General features: G+C 39.1%; 1 protein-coding gene across 3 annotated transcripts in view; it reads right to left on the bottom strand.

The window, feature by feature from the left end:
* The window catches only part of GTF2E2 (general transcription factor IIE subunit 2), a 54,073-nt gene that overhangs the window by 18,296 nt on the left and 17,917 nt on the right, over positions 1 to 17,860 (bottom strand). For all 3 annotated transcript variants that reach the window (XM_080661023.1, XM_080661022.1, XM_080661021.1), the window contains exons 3-5: positions 15,894 to 15,985; positions 6,031 to 6,138; positions 3,436 to 3,618 (exon numbers count right to left, since the gene is read on the bottom strand). In XM_080661023.1, the coding sequence (XP_080517149.1) occupies positions 3,436 to 3,618; positions 6,031 to 6,138; positions 15,894 to 15,985 (383 nt within the window). The remainder of the gene's footprint in view (positions 1 to 3,435; positions 3,619 to 6,030; positions 6,139 to 15,893; positions 15,986 to 17,860) is intronic.

The raw sequence follows: 17,860 nt of genomic DNA on the forward strand, positions 1-17,860 counted from the left end.
AGTCAAAGAATTGAAACACAAAGAAGCAAAAAAAACTCAACCGAAAAAGCAAAAAGCAAAAAAAAAATCCAAAAAGTTGAAGATAGTGTAAGAAGACTCTGGGACAACTTCAAGCGTACCAACATCAGAATTATGGGGTGCCAGAAGAAGAGAGCAAGATACTGAAAACCTATATGAAGAAATAATGACCGAAAACTTCCCCCACCTGGTGAAAGAAATAGACTTACAAGTCCAGGAAGCGCACAGAACCCCAAACAAAAGGAATCCAAAGAGGACCACACCAAGACACATCATAATTAAAATGCCAAGAGCAAAAGACAAAGAGAGAATCTTGAAAGCAGCAAGAGAAAAACAGTTACCTACAAGGGAGCACCCATATGACTGTCAGCTGATTTCTCAACAGAAACTATGCAGGCCAGACGGGAGTGGCAAGAAATTTTCAATGTGATGAATAGCAAGAACCTACAACCAAGATTACTCTACCCAGCAAAGCTATCATTCAGAATTGAAGGGCAGATAAAGAGCTTCACAGATAAGAAAAAGCTAAAGGCGTTCATCACCACCAAACCAGTATTATATGAAACACTGAAAGGTATTCTTAAAGAAGAGGAAGAAGAAAAAAGTAAAGACAAAAATTATGAACAACAAATACCTATCTATCAACAAGTGAACCTAAAAATCAAGTGAATTAAAAACCTGAGGAACAGAATAATCTGGTGAATATAATAGAATCAGGGGCATAGAAAAAGAGTGGACTGATAATTCTCAGGGGGAAAGGGGTATTGGGGGTTCATGTATCAAAAATCATACACCTATGGATGAGGACAGTGGGGGGGAGGTAAGGGCAGAAGGTGGGGTGGGAACTGGGTGGAGGGGAGCTACGGGGGGAAAAAGGAGAAACAATTGTAATAATCTGAATAAAGATTTATTAAAATTAAAAAATAAATAAAATATTGACTAAATCTGTTTTTCACCATCCCTTTATTTTTATGTAAATTATTCATAACATGGCTTAAAATATTTTTTTATATATATATATATATATTTTATTGGTTTTTTACAGAGAGGAAGGGAGAGGGAGAGCCAGAAACATCGATGAGAGAGAAACATCGATCAGCTGCCTCCTACACACCTCCCACTGGGGATGTGCCCGCAACCAAGACACATGCCCTTGACCAGAATTGAACCTGGGACCTCTCAGTCCGCAGGCCGACGCTCTATCCACTGAGCCAAACCGCTTAGGGCTAAAATATTTTTGTAAATAATAAAATAGACTCCATTGCACCCAGGTAGTAAGAACAGAATAAACATTCTGGGTTCAAACCATTTAGAAATAATCCCTCTTAAAAATGAAATAGACTATGCTTTTCATGACCCCTTAAGCTTTAATCCTTAGGGAACACAGGTATTAAAGATAAGGTGTCAAAGTAACTTTATATCACAAAATTGTCTAAAATAGAATAAGCAATTACCAGTTTATGCCACTGTTCTACTTAAGAATGTAATGAAAAGCCTACTGAATAGTAATAATGCTGGTCCCTAAGAAAAAATGGGGGGAAAAAAAACAAAAACAAAAACCAAAAGGAAACATAGCTAGCACTCTCACCCATTAAGCTAGGATTCAGAAGTTCTACGTTTTTAACATCTATAAAGTACATAATTTATATACTTTGGTCACATTTTATTTGCAGCATTTCTGCAGGTTAAGCTTACCAGTAGATACTTTTTAAGTTAAAAATCTTAAAAGGGTCCGGCTTCTAGCAATGGTCAAGTATCTCCTAAGGGACCAACCCTTCCACAGAAAATTACTATAAATTCTGAACATTTTTCAAAAAAGTAAAAGAGCTAAAAGAACAAAACAGATCATACGCCACCCACTGTAGAAAAGACAAAGTTTGGAGTGCAGTCTAGCCAAGATGCCTGACCACTTAAAAACAAAACCAACCAACAAAAACATTCTTTGGAGGAGTAAAACAGAATCCTGGGTCTTTATACTGATAGCTCACAATGTTCAGTACACAGAACATTATCTAACAGAAATTTATTAGATATATGAAGAAACAGGAAATTCAAGAGACAAAGAGTCAGTGCAGACCAGCTCCAAGATGAAATTAGAAGAGGAGGATTTTAAAGCAACTATATAAGAAATTATATTCAAGGGGGTAATGGAAAATTTGCTTGTAAAGAATAAAATGAAGCCCTAACCCATTTGGCTCAGTGGCTAGAGCGTCAGCCTGTGGACTGAAAGGTCCCAGGTTCGATTCCGGTCAAGGGCACATACCTTGGTTGCGGGCACATCCCCAGTAGGAGGTGTGCAGGAGGCAGCTGATCGATGTTTCTCTCATCGATGTTTCTAACTCTATTCCTCTCCCTTACTCTCTGTAAAAAAATCAATATTTTTTTTTTTAAAAAGAATGAAATTTCAAAAAGAAACCATAAAGAATAAAGAGTCTAGAAATGAAAAATGTATTATCTAAAATAAAACATTCACTAATTGGGCCTAACAAATTGGAAGTAAAGAAAAGTTAGTGGACTTAACAATAGATCAACAGAACAAACAAAAAACAGGTTGGAAAAATATATGTAAACAGAGCCTCAGAAACTTGTGGGATAACACCAAAAGGTCTAATATATGTAACTGAATTACCAAGAAGTAGAGGGGGGGGGGGGTGGGAAAAAAAAAAAGAAGTAGAGGAGAGAAAGGAGTAATTTTTTCCAACAGGTAACAAAAATAATGAACCTGCTTACAGGTTAGCATCTATCATCAGTAACTGTGAAGAATAGAGACCAGCAGCCTTTCCATGTGAGTTCCAAATTTAAATGGGAAATGTAATCTGTATGACTTTCTTTTAAATTCTCACTCAAGCATATGTTTTTATTGATTTTTGAGAGAGACAGAGAGACATCAATGCAAGAGAAACATACATCAGTTGCCTCCCATATTGTGCCTGATCTAGAATGGAACCTGCCACCTTTTGGTGTGTGGAACAAGGTTGTAACCAACTGAACCACCTGGCCAGGACAAAACTTTCCAGAAACATTCTGAAGAGTCAAAATATCACAAACACCATCACCACAAAAGGGAGCTGCCACAGGTACACAAAAATGGCTGTGCTCTGTAGCACAAACACAAATTTCAAATTTTCAACTCCCCCACCACAACCCCAAGTATATATGATGGAGGCTTTAAAAATAAAAATTTAGCCCCAGCCACGTGGCTTGGTTGGTTGGAGTGTTGTCCCATACACCAAATGATTGTGGTCCAATGCCCGATCGGGATTCATATGGGAGGCAACAGATCAATGTTTCCCACATCAATGCTTCTAATATCCTCAGGTGAAGATAAAAATAAATATTTAAAAATTCTTGCTTTTTTAAAAAAACAAAATGACATTATTAATTCAAATTATATTAAGGCACAGAAAGAAAAGTTACCTTGACAGCTTTCTGGGAATTGGGCAGTCCTTCCTCTATGTCTTCTAGAAGAATTCCTCCTAAGCCTCGCTGGTCATGCTTATCTAAGAGCCTAAGCAGAGCCTTCTTATCTTTTAAGTTGTACTTGGGCTTGAAGGCATACTTCCCATCTATTACTTCAATTTTGGGATTATTGACTAATGCCTGTAACAGTTACACAATTTGAATATATTAACAAAAGAAAAGCTCATATATACTTTCTTAAACTCTACTAATTATTTTAAAAATACAATACCAATTAATGGCAAATTAAAAGTATCTTATGTATATCAACTAGTAGATCTAAAATACTGGACATCCAGGATGCAAAATAATAGACTCTAGAGATCAACATGGTGCTCACTTTTTATAAAAGAAACTTTATTAATTATATAAATTATTTGAATGAGAAATAAACCATTTTATCACAACTACTTTGAAGAAAGCTATACACATATTCTTTTGGAAAACCAAAGAGGTAAGAATCAATAAAACAGCTATTAACATTAATAGACAAAGTGAACTGGGTATTGCCTATCCCACCCTCAAAGTATATAGTTTATTGCATATTGCCATTATGGGATAAACACTACACTGGGATGAAGATTTCAACAGCCAGTCTGCCCCACTTGGTATCAAATGGCACTAGCAGCTGTGGAAGGAAATAAAAAGGACCAAACTAGTACATATAAGAATGAAACTGAGTAGGAACATAGGAATTACTGAATACGATTATGTTCCTAGTCAGTTCTGTTGTACAGCAAATACCAGAAGAAAACTCTTCAAGAAAGAGAAACCCTATTTTCTTTTGCAGCTGCCAGCGTGACCCTGAAAGGAGAACAAAAAGAAACAAAGGAGGGAGAATAGTAATAAATGTAATCTTTAATATCTGTAGTCTGTGAAATTCCAAGATTAGGTATAGCAACAAAATTTAAGTGTGGATTACCACTATTTGTATATCATTAATACAATGAGCTACAATGATAGTGATTAACTGGTTCATTTATATTATGAAAATCAAGAACAATATTTCGCTTGGTAAAATAAAGTAATTGAATTATATTTTAAGAATTTTACATTTGGTCTTTAAAATATAGCACTGGTCCTAGAAAACAGTCTTCTAAGTTGTCATTTCATATTTAAACAGAAAAGAAGCAAATATCTGAATTTTTAAATTGCTATCCATTTCCAAATTAGCATGGTCACCGATTGGTTTGGGGTTCCTTTTCTTCCAATGCTGTGTTTACATACACAATGTTCATAATTATTCTTCCAAGTTACCTAGTAAAGGCAGTAACATAAAACTATCAAATCCTACTAGTAGTAATACTATAACAAATATCTCACTGAACAAAATATCTTGCTATCCCTACAATACCTCATGCTTTCAATGTCCCAAAACATTTGTAAAAACAATACAATTTCCCAACACATATATTATAAATTCAGCAATTCAAAATAAGCAACAATTTTGTAAAAAACTAAATGGAGCCTGGCCAGTGTTGCCAAATGGTTAGGCATCAGTCCATGAACCAAGAGGTCCCTGGTTCCATTCCCAGTCAGTCAGGGCACACGCCCAGGTTGCGGGCTCAATCCCCAGTAGGGTCGTTCAGTAGGCATAAAATCAATGATTCTCTCTCATCTTTGATGTTTCTATCCTTCTCCTTCTCCCTTCCTCTCTCTAAAAAAAAAAAATCAATAAAAACATATTTAAAAAAAAAACAACACAAAAATCTTACTGGGCCAGAATGGCTCAGTGATTCTCAACCTGTGAACCAGGAGATCACGCTCTGATAACTCAGTCAGGGCACATGCCCAGGTTGCACAATCGGTCCCCAGTAGGGAGCATGCAGAAGGCAGCTGATCAATGATTCTCTCTCATCATTGATATTTCTCTCTCCCTCTCCCTTCCTCTCTGAAATCAATAAAAATATTTAATTAAAAAACAAAAATAAATGGAATGGCTGACTTTTTATAACTTTTATGCTAAAGTCTTTGACACTTTTAAACAGATATATAAGACTAGAGGCCTGTTGCATGAAGATTCATGCAATAGGCCTTCCTTCCCTTGGCTACTGGCACGGGTTTTCCTCAGGCACCCGGGACCCAGGCCTTCACTCTGGCTGCTGCCTTCCATCTTCACTCCGGCCGGAGCCTTCAGTCTTCGCTCCAGCGGGAGCACTGCTCCTGTAGCTCCCTCCGCCCCCCACCCTCCCCCTCATAGCAGGCATCTCGCCCCACCCGGCCGCTCCGCGCCTGCATGCATGCTGCCCAGAGGCCCGGAGCGGCTAGGGGGAGGGGCCTCCGCCATCTTTGTCGGGTTAATTTGCATACTCACTCCTGATTGGATGGTGTGTGTCGTGAAGTGACGGTCGATTTGCGTGTTTCTCTTTTATTAGTGTAGATTACATGAAAATCAAATAATCTTAAAATATTTACAAAATAAAGACACTATACCAATGCTTTTATGAAAAAGTAAAAACAATTATCAGTTTCAGTATATTAAAAACCCTAGTTACAGCATATATTTCATGGTAATCAACTATTTTTTTTATAATATTTTAAGCCTATTCTTACCTCAGACATTAGCCATTGTTTCTGCTTGAGTCCAATATCTAAATGTTGTGTTTCATCCAAAATTTCTTCTAAAGTTAGAGGATGTGTATCTCCTCGCTGATGACGCGTCTATTTGGGGGGAGATAATATTGGAATTCTTCAATGCTAGATGCATTAAATAATAGTTACAAGTAAATAAATTGTTTCAGCAATGTAGAGCATGGATTATTTGAAGGACAATTATAGTGATGAAAAGAATGGACTATAAAATCAGACAGAACCAGGTTCAAATTCAGAGTTCTATAAAATCAAATGTTAAACTGAGAGAAAATATTTGCAACAACATCACCAGGAACTAATCTTCCTAACATTTTAAGGGTTCCAAAAATCTAACAGGAAAATGACCCAAAGAGAGGAACACATAAATCATAGAAAAAGAAATGCAATGACCTTAAATACAAAAAGATACCCAACCTATACCAAGAGAATTTTTTACCTATTATGTTGGCAAAAATCCATGACTGATGATAAAGGCTGTAAGAAAGTACACCCATCACACACTACTGATATGAATTACTAATTGAAGAGCATTTGAAATCTTGCTCCCCAGCATATGTCTGCAGTTTGACTCAAATAAACTCATAAAACATTTTTAATACTGGTGTTGTTTTTTAGAGAGAGAGAAAAACATCAATTTGGTGTTTCAATTATTTATGCATTTTTGGTTGATTCTAGTATGTGCCCTGCCTGGGTATTGAACCTGAAACTTTAGTGTATCATCAGGGTGTAGCTCTAACCAACTAAGCTACCTGGCCAGGGCAAAAAAAATACCAATTGATACAACTCCTAGGGAGGGCAATTTTATAACATAAATATATTTAAACCCAATGACCCAGCAATCCCATTTCTAGGAATTTGCCCTACATAGAAAAGTGACAAGGTCGCACGCAGCAGCATCATTTGTATAAGGAAAATATTAGAAACAACCCACATGGCCAATTAAATAAACTAGCACATCTATGCTACTATACAGATGTTAAACAAAATGCAGATGTCTTCTATGTACAAATTTCAAAAGTCATCCAGGACAAATTATTAAATTAAAAAACATACATGCAGACACCAAATGTCAGTGAGAATATGGAGGAACAGAAACTTTCATTCACTGCTGGTGGAAATGCAAAACGGTACAACTGCTCTGGAAGACAGTTTGGCAGTTTCTTTTGAAATTAAACATACTCTTCATTATCATATGATCTAGCAATTATGTTCCTTAGTATTTACTCAAAGAAGATGAAAACTTATGTTTACACAAAGACCTGCACACAGATGTTTGTAGCAGTTTTATTCATAATTGTCAAAACTTGGGAGCAACCAAAATGTCCTTCAGTAGGTGAATTGATAAACTGTGGTACATCCAGACAGTGAAATATTATTCAGCACAAAATGAAATGAACTATCAAGTCACGAAAAGACATGGAGGAACCTTAAATGCCTACTAATAAGTGAAAGAAGCCAATCTGATAAGGCTAGATACCAACTATATGACATTCTGGAAAAGGCAAAACTATGGGGTCAGTAAACAACTCAGAGGCTGCTAAGGGTTAAGAGAGCAGGAGGGATGAATAAGCAGAGCACACAGGATTTTTAGGTCAGTGAAACTATTCTGCATGATACTATCATAATGAACACTTTCATTATACATTTGTCAAAACCCATACAATGTACACCACCAAGAGTGAATCCTAACGTAAATTAGGGACTTAAAATGATAATGATGTATCAACGTATATTCATAGATTTTGAAGAATATGGTGCAGGATGTCGAGAGCATGGAAGGTTGGGGGTGGCAGCAGTGAACACACAAGAACTCTGCTTTCTGCCCAGTTATTATAAACCTAAAACTGCTCTAAAAAAATAAAATCACAGGTTGAGCATCGACCTATGAATCAGGAGGGCGTGGTTTGATTCCTGGTCAGGGCACAGGCCAGGGGTTGTGGGCTCAATCTCCAGAAGGGGACTTGCAGGAGGCAACCGATCGATGATTCTCTCTCATCATTAATGTTTCTATCACTCTCTCCCTCCACTCCCACTCTCAAATCAATAAAAATATATTTTAAAAATCTGCAACTAGTTGAATATCATAACCCAACAAAGCTTCCTCTGCTCAACACACTATGACACACCTGAAAGATCCACACATTAGTAACATTTAAAGGTGGGCAAATTGTATCTCATAGTTGCCTAAAAGCATCCCTTGACCTTTCTCCATATAACTTCAAAGTAATTCTCATTGACAACTGAAGAGTAAGTTAATAAGTAAATTAATAAACTAAAGGAACTTTTTTAAAAAAATATATTTTATTCATTTTTTACAGAGAGGAAGGAAGGATAGAGAGTTAGAAACATCTATCAGCTGCCTCCTGCACACCTCCCACTGGGGATGTGCCTGCAACCAAGATACATGCCCTTGACCGGAATCGAACCTGGGACCGTTCAGTCCGCAGACCGACGCTCTATCCACGGCATATAAGGAGCTTTTTTGTTGCTGCCTTTAAGTTCTTGGTTTTATCAGATCTTCAGAAAGACTACACAAGGGACAGTTGAAAATTTTCCAAGAATCAATTAACAGATCACCTTTCACATGTATTTTTTCCTCTCTCAAAAGAGGCCCTACCCTCATTCAAAAGAGGGTAAAACTTTCACTTCCACCCAAATTTATAATGCATTGCCTGGAGGTGTAATAAACTCTAGGGCCTCAAGAAAAGCACAAATCAAAAAAATATTTGGGGGAAGCTTTTATAAAGATAACTGAGGTGTCACAGACTACCCACTATATAGCTTCTTGTCCTTTTCAGTCTTATGTATTTTTTAAACAGTTCAAAATGGGATATTCTGGCCCCTAACAGGGTTTTCTAAATTCTGATACATTATAGTTCATGGGCAATTGAAAGCAGTTTCATGTAAAGAACTCTGTCTCACCGAAACCGGTTTGGCTCAATGGATAGAGCGTCGGCTTGCGGACTGAAGGGTCCCGGGTTCGATTCCGGTCAAGGGCATGTACCTTGGTTGCGGGCACATCCCCAGTGGGAGGTGTGCAGGAGGCAGCTGATCGATGTTTCTCTCTCATCAATGTTTCTAGCTCTCTATCCCTCTCCCTTCCTCTCTGTAAAATATCAATAAAATATATTTAAAAAAAAAAAAAAAAGAACTCTGTCTCTTCTATCTCCACACACTCCACCTCCATGCTGTACTATGCATCACTCTTTGGGAGAATCTAATAAGAGCAAAGGGACCACTGGTAAGAAACATGTAATAAAACTCGATTGTTTCAAGTATTTAAATATAAGTCATTTTCCTCAGCAATTCCCAAAATTCACTCCTTGAATACTTATTAGCTTGAAGAAAAAGCACATTTAAAGAGCTGAAACAGTATCAAGTAAGGAGGCTGATTCTTTTACATATAACAGAAGTATTTTCTAGGACTACCAAATTATTCAAATTATCTCCATAAAACCCACAGACAAAAACTGCATACAAATTATTTTAGATTAAGTGTGAATTATTCATTGTGAAAGTTTAAAACCTATTTTGTCAAATCCTATTATGAAATTTTTATTCTAATTAACCAGTTTAATATTCCTACCTCCTATTACAAAAGTCATAGCTAGCTCTAAGACCAATTCTTTTTTTCTAATATTTTCATTGATTTTTTTTTTTTTTTTTTTTTTTTAGAGAGGAAAGGGAGAGAAACATTGATGAGAGAAACATCGATTGGCTGCCTCCTGTACGCCCCCTACTGGGGATCAAGCCCACAAGCCGGGCATGTGTCCTGACTGGAATCGAAACAGTGACCTCCTGGTGCATAAGATGATGCCCAATCAACTAAGACAGAACAGTCAGGGCCAAATTCATTTTTAACAACAGGTATCCTTTTCCATTAAATATCCCAAAATAAAGTTATTAATGGAGTTAGTTATTTCATTCCCTTTTATTTATACCTAAAAGCTGAATATCAGAGATCAGAAGATGCAGGCACACAAATTTAGAAAAGCAGTAACACACCTTTTTCCACATCCCTTACTTTGTATTTTATTGTGTAAGTAGAGGCCCGGTGCACGAAATTCGTGCACGGGGAGGAGGGGGACCCTCAGCCCAGCCTGCACCCTCTTCAATCTGGGACCCCTCGAGGGATGTCCGACTGCCCGTCGGACATCCCTCTCACAATCCAGGACTGCTGGCTCCAAACTGCACGCCTGCCTGCCTTCCTGTTTGCCCCTAACTGCTTCAGCCTGCCAACCTGATCACCCCCTAACCACTCCCCTGCCAGCCTGATTGATGCCTAACTGCTCCCCTGCCAGCCTGTTTTCCCCTAACTGCTCTCCCCTGCAGGCCTGGGTCCCCCCCCCCCAACTGCCCTCCCCTGCAGGCCTGGTCACCCCTAACTGCCCACCCCTACAGGCCTGGTCCCCCCAAAATGCTCTCCCCTGCAGGCCTGGGTCCCTCCCAACTGCCTTTCCCTGCAGGCCTGGTTGCCCCCAACTTCCCTCCTCTGCCGGCTTGGTCACCCCTAACTGCCCTCCCCTGCCGGCCTGGTCACCCCTAATTGCCCTTCCCTGCAGGCCTGATCACCCCCAACTGCCCTCCCTTGCAGGCCTGGTCCCTCCCAACTGCCCTACCCTGCTGGCCTGATCGCCCACAACTGCCTTCCCCTGCTGGCCATCTTGTGTTCACATGGGGGCGGCGATATTGTGTGTTGGAGTGATGGTCAATTTGCATATCACCTCTTTATTATATAGGATGATTCAATGTAACATGATAGTCTATTTTTTAAATTATTATAAAAATTGATATATTAATTCTATTTGATCTATATAATTTTCATCTCAATTACCTTAGTAGTATCTTTTAGTATGCATTGTATAATTTATATCTCAGTAGTTTTTATATTATTTAAAATGTGTATTGCCCAGCCAGTATGTCTCAGTGGTTGAGCATCAACCTATGAACCAGGAGGTCACGGTTCGATTCCCAGGCTGGGCACATACCTGCGTTGTAGGCTTGGTCCCCAGGAGGGAGCAGGCAGGAGGCAGCCGATCAATGATTCTATCTCATCATTGATGTTTCTATCTCTCTCCCTCTCCCTTCCACTCTGAAATCAATTAAAACATATTTAAAATGTGTATTAACCTATTTATTTGAACTTCAAAGTAGAAGATATTTTATGATATAACTGGTTGGTTTGACAATGGAGACTAGCTTCGTTAATCGAGAGATACTTTCCATAAATCAAATAAGCTAAGCCTTCAGCCTGAGGGTTTTGACAAAAATGTGTTTATATACGTAAGATAAAAAGCATTTTATGAAAAACTACATTGGCAAAGGTGTACTGAAATTAATATTTTTATTTTCTCAACCACTTCTGATTGTAACAGATTAAAGAGTGCCTACAGGGGAAGAGGAGGAAATGATATAATGAGACAATTGCTAAGTCCTGGTAAAGCCTTTTTGATACACTCCTAGAAACTAAAGAAGTCAATGGTTAAGGACCAGGTAACAAATCCTTTGGCAAGTTAGGCAGTTCACATCATTTTGCTTTCAACAAAACTGAAGGAGGGCCTAATAGAACTATCAACTGATGGATGCTTGATGTTAAATCACTAAGTGATTTTTGGCATATAACTTGCAAGATTTTGCTATCATAAACCTCCCATTAGAATGTATATTTATATAACCATTTATTTCTCAGCACTTAAACCTACAAAATCTAAAAATAAGAGCAGAAATTGCTGCCAAATCCTGTTTCATTCTATCAATAATTAATTTCCGCCCCCCTCTCTCTCCAGATACAAGAATCACTGGTGGAAGAAAAAAGACAGCACCATGCATTTGATTAAAACAAAATTTTTTGTTGTTAATCCTCACCTGAGGATATTTTTCCATTGCTTTTCAGAGAGACTGGAAGGGAGGGATGGAGGAAGAGACAGAGACAGTGATTGATTACCTCCCACAAGCACCCTGACTGGGGCTGGGGATCGAACCTGCAACCCAGGTTAAATGCTCTTGACCAGAAACCAAACACGCAACCCTTTGGTATGTGGGGCGACACACTAACCACTGAGAACACTGACCAGGGCTCATTTCATTTTAAAAAATGAATTTCTATTGAGTAATTACCACAAAGTAAATTTTAATCAAAATTTTCATATAAGGCATTCTAATCAACTGTGTGCTAATAATTATAATGATACCTCAAACCAACGTATTTTTAATACCTAAAGCATTACAGTCACAAGGAAAACATTTCTAATTCTATCTTAATAAGGAGGGAATATGAAAATTGACCATCACACCATAACAAGATGGCTACGCCCACAGCAGAGGCGGGGATCCCATAACACAAGATGGCTGCGCCCACAGTGGAAGCCAAGTTCCCATAATGAGCCTTAATGAGCAATCAGCAGGGAACTGAGGCTGCACCCCCCGCCTGGTGGGGCTTGACAGGGGACCTCAGACCGCGCCCCCCCCCACCCACCCAGCAGGGCTTGATGGGGGGCCTCAGGCAGTGTACCCCGGCGCCGGGCCGGGGGACCTGAGGCTGCGCCCCCCCACCCGGCGGGGCTTGACAGGGGTGGGGCCGGCCGGGTCTGGATCTAGCCCAATGGGGGTGGGGCCGGCCGGGTCTGGGTCTCGCACAATTTTGAGGCACACGTGGGTGGGTGGGGACTTGACTCTAGTTCCCGTGGTGCACCCCAGACTCTGTCAGGAGGAAAATTTTCATATACATTTTACTAATTTTCTTTCATCACTGACACTTCTATTATAGAGAAAGGGCAAATAGCAATATTAAAATATTTCTTCTAATTAATTCCCTTCTAATGTGCACAAATTTCGTGCACCGGGTCACTAGTCTATATATATAAAACCCTAACATGCAAATAGACCGAACGGCGGAACAACCAAACACCCAATCGCTATGATGTGCACTGACCACTAGGGGGTGTGCATGGAACATGGCAGGTGTCGGCAGCAGGCGGCAGAGCACAGAACATGGCAGGCATCAGCCACAGTGGGATGGTAGAGCAGGTAAGCGGGGGCGCCAGACCAAGGCAGGGCGCCGGTTGCTGTCTTTGGGGCGAGCCTCTGGTGGTTACTGAAAATTCTTTGCTCCCGTGCACCACGGTCCTGCCCAGCACTTGCACGTACTGCTGGTGCCGGCCCCACTCATACCCACTGCCAGTGCCGGAGCCGCCACTCGCACCCGCTGCTTGTGCCTGGCGCCGGCTCTGATCGCTCGGTGCCGTCAGCAGGTCCGAGTGGCAGCTGCCAGCCCCGATCACCCCTGAGGGCTTTTCTACCTCCCCTTGCTCCTGAGGGGCAATCTGGGAAGCAGCTGCCGCTCACACCTGCTGATGGCGCTGGCCCTGCTTGCACCACTGCTGGCGCCAGCCCCAATCGCTCCACACGGTCAGCAGGTGCGAGCGGGGCCGGTGCTGTCAGCACATGGGAGCAGCAGGAGCGGGGCTGCTGGCAGACAGGGGACCAGAGGCCACAGTAGGAGGGGGCGCAGAGGATGGGCCAAGACCTGCCCCTGTGCCCACCGCAGTCTCGCAGCCCACAGTTCAAGATGCACAAATTCGTGCACTGTGCCCCTAGTTCATATATGTGTGTGTGTAAAATGTGTACATATATGTAAATAATTGTGGCAAAGAAGTTGACAGATATTCAATAAAAGATTTTCAAGCATAAAAATACATAACATTAGCCTATAGTATAGAGGAAGTAACAGGATGGACAAATAAGTTCAAGGGGAAAATAAATTTCCAACCATTGAGTTTTGTTTTAATTTTTTTAATGTTTTTATTGATTTGAGAGAGAGAGAGAGAGAGAGAGAGAAAGAAGCATCAACCAGCTGCCTCCTGCACGCCCCCTAATGGCAATTGAGTCCCAAACCTGGGTATGTACCCTGACTGGGAATTGAGCCGGTGAGCTCTGGTGCCTGGAACAATGCTCAACCAACTGAGCCACACTCATCAGGGCTTCGTTTTTTATTTTTAAATTAACAATGGCATTTAGATTTTGTTAAATATAAAAAAGGGTGCTTTATTTCATTAAAATATTACAATATGGCCCTAGCTGGTTTGGCTCAGTGGATAGAGCGTTGGCCTGCGGATTGAAGGGTCTCAGGTTTGATTCCGGTCAAGGGCATGTGCCTTGGTTGCAGGCACATCCCCAGTAGGGGGTGTGCAGGAGGCAGCTGATCGATGTTTCTCTCTCATCGATGTTTCTAACTCTCTCTCTCCCTTCCTCTCTGTAAAAAATCAATAAAATATATTTAATAAAAAAAAATATTACAATATGCCAGAAATTCTATCCTTTGCCATTTTTGCTGAAAAACTGTAGTTATCAATTTAACTACATGCAAAGGGATACATAACTTTTCAAAATTGTTTCAGGGAACAGGAGTAAAAATTTGAACACTGTCCTAGATAAACAAAATTACAGTAAGGGTCATCTATGTAAGTGAAGACTATTAGCAAAAGAGCAAAAACATGACATTTAAATGTCAGTCTCCCTCAAAAGACAGCCACAAGGACATACATTTTTTTCCTGGGTATTCCCAACTTTAGTGCTGCAAACAGTATATAGTGGGTTTTAAGAATTGTTTATCAGGTGGGGTAATGGATGGATGAAATTAATGGTGAATACATTAGGTGTCAAAGTATAGTATTTGATAATGGGAAATTATAAACCAGATTTCTAACTAGAAATTAAATGGACATAGGCAGACACTAAGACTCTTAAATTATGAAAGTCTCAGCATAAAATCTTGATTTTTATTTTTTAAATGATAGTTGAAATTTGAAATAATTATAAATACAGAACTGTGACTCTTTTCAAGAGACACAACTACTAAATAAATGGGAATAAGAGTTTGCCAAATGAAGGGTGCAAATTTGAAATCAAGTAACCATCCTAGTTATAAATGAAATTTTTCTTTAATAAGTTAGGATTCAAAGTCTTTAGTAAGCCAAAATGTTATAATCATTAAAACTTATTTCAAAAAAATACTAAATCTTCCATCAAACATTAAATTCAAATTATTTTATGAATTAATGTTTTTCTAAGTCTCTCAGTAATTCTGTAATTTTCTCCTCCAAGATGTAGAAAAGCCATCACCACCACCTGCCTGAACTAGGTAGTTTCTACTTCTCACATCAATGGAAGTAATATTCTCTTCTTAGGGGTTTTGCAAACAGGTATTGACTTATCCTTGAATTAATGTAAATTAAATATACTTAGGTGACTCACTGCAATGTCAATTTTCTATAATAATAAAGGCGTAATATGCTAATTAGACCGGACAGCCGAATGACCTTCCAGACATCCTTCCAGACAAAGCCACGGTGGCGGGGGCTGAGGCAGAGGTGGTTGGGGCGATGAGGTAGGCAGGCAAGTAGTTAGGGGCAATCAGGCAGACAGGCAGGCAGAGTGGTTAGGGGTGATCAGGCAGGCAGGCAAGCAGTTAGGAGCCAGTGGTCCTGGATTGTGAGAGGGATGTCCTACTGGATCGGGCCTAAACTGGCAGTCGGACATACCCCAAGGGGTCCCGGATTGCGAGAGGGTGCAGACCGGGCTGAGGGACATCCCCCCTCCTGTGCACGAATTTCATGCACCAAGCCTCTAGTTAAATATAAAAGGCTTAAAACATTATTTTTACAGTTTTAGAGATATAATAGGCATAAAATAAACTACATATATTAAAATATACAATTTTTAAAAATGTGACATATATATATATATATAAATTTACTTCTGAAAATCCCAATCCCCTTCTGCCAAAAGGTTAAATAGGATTTTTGTTATCTGAAAGAAGTACTTACTTTCATATAATTCACTATCTTAGCAAGAACGCCAAACTTATATCCAGAGCTTCCTGAAAGAGCTTTCAAGTTAAATGATCCATTGCTATGATCTGAAAACAAAGTTCAAAAAACATAAGATTTTCATATTAGATGTGATTATGACTTATAAGCAGCTAAGATGACTTTTTTAAACAGCTAGGATGACTTTAATTCACATAAAGATTTTTCTTGTTTGAGATTTTCTATCTAGTGAATTCTATACCATAAAACTTGGTGAAAAGTTAAAATCCTTGAGTGTATAATTAACTACCCATTGTCTCACTAAGGATGGGAACAAAGTATACATCATAATTCAAAAACATTAAAATACATTTCTTTTGTAATAACTATCTCACTCTTTCCTTAATTCTGATTAGACTTCCCCCATAAATAGAAGACTTTTTAAACAAAACACAATACAGATCTCAATCTGATCCCTAGTGCTTTTCTTTTTAAATTTTTTTTAATCCTCACCAGAGGATTTTTTTTTTTTCAATAGTTTTTAGAGAGAGTCAAAGGGAGGGAAGAAGAGAGAGAGAAACATCAATGTGAGAGACACACATAGATTGGTTGTCTCCCCCATGCACCCCAACCAGGGTGGGGATCTGAACCTGCAACTCAGGTACGTGCCTTCTTCTTTTTTTTAAATCTTCACCCAAGGATATTTTTTCATTGATCTTTTAGAGTGTAGAAAGGAGGGAGGAGGCGGGAGAGAGAGAGAAACATTGATGTGAGAGAGACACAACAACTGGTTGCCTACCAAACCTGCCCCGACCAGGACTAAGGATTGAACCTGAAACCAAGGTATGAGCCCTTGAACAGAAATCAAACCCAAGACCCTTCGGTTCTCAGGATGACATTCTAACCACTGAGCAACCAGCCACAGCCAGGTAGTTGTCTTCGATCTGGAATACAACCAAGACCCTTCAGTGTGCCAGCCCAACACTCTAACCACACTGGCCATAGTGCTTTTCTAACAAACTTAAAACCATAAGAAGTAAGTGGTTACTTCTGGGGATAAAGAGTTCAATATATCACTTATGACATCAATTTCTGCTTATAAAGTTAAAACAAATGGGCATTAATAAATAGAATAGAAAGAATTACACCATAATTATTTTAAAGTAAACTTGAGAGATAAGGTAGGAATAAGAACTGTAAGTGCTGCCACTTCATAAACATGGATGCTTAGAAAGAATGATAGCATGAAACGAGGGGCAATCCGTACAGAGGATTATTTGTTTCAGAACATCTATCATTTTGTTGCGTTCTTACAGGCACAAATCTAATGCCACCCTGCAGCACAAATGCATTCCTTTAGTCACAAGCAAGAACCAGTAAAAAAATTCATCATAAATACTAAAAAAAAAAACACACACACATATTTCAGAAGTACACTTTCTATTCTATTAGCATGGCATCAGGTCAGAAATTATGAAGTTCCCATGTGGCTGATACATAAGAGCAGAGGTTAAATAAAATGGGAGAGAGTCAATGTCTGGTACCAGCTTGATAATAATAATTTAAGCAAAAGAATGCATTAGAACAACCACAAGTCAAATGTAACAATTGTCAGAGATCCAAAAGAACAGCTTCTAGATGGCAATACTCCTTTGAGATTAGTGAAAAGGCTTTATTAAATATGCTTTCATGACTCTAAAATGAGACTTCATATGCAATTTTCATCTAAAAATAACTTACAATTTTGGTAGTTTACTTGACACATTAAAGTCTACTTTACTAATGTTTCCCAAAATATCAATAGTAAGAATGAGAATGCCATATAAGTGTACTTTCCCACTCATTTTTCCAATTATGAAATACTACCTCTACCTACATGGTTCATTTTTCAGATGTCGAGAACCCTTATAACAATAGTAGTAACTAAGCTTTATTGAACATTTACTATTTGCCAAGAGCCCTGCTAAATGATTTTTTCATTTAAT

This window comes from Plecotus auritus (genome assembly GCF_963455305.1).
Source record: "Plecotus auritus genome assembly, chromosome: 3".
NCBI classification, from domain to species: domain Eukaryota; kingdom Metazoa; phylum Chordata; class Mammalia; order Chiroptera; family Vespertilionidae; genus Plecotus; species Plecotus auritus.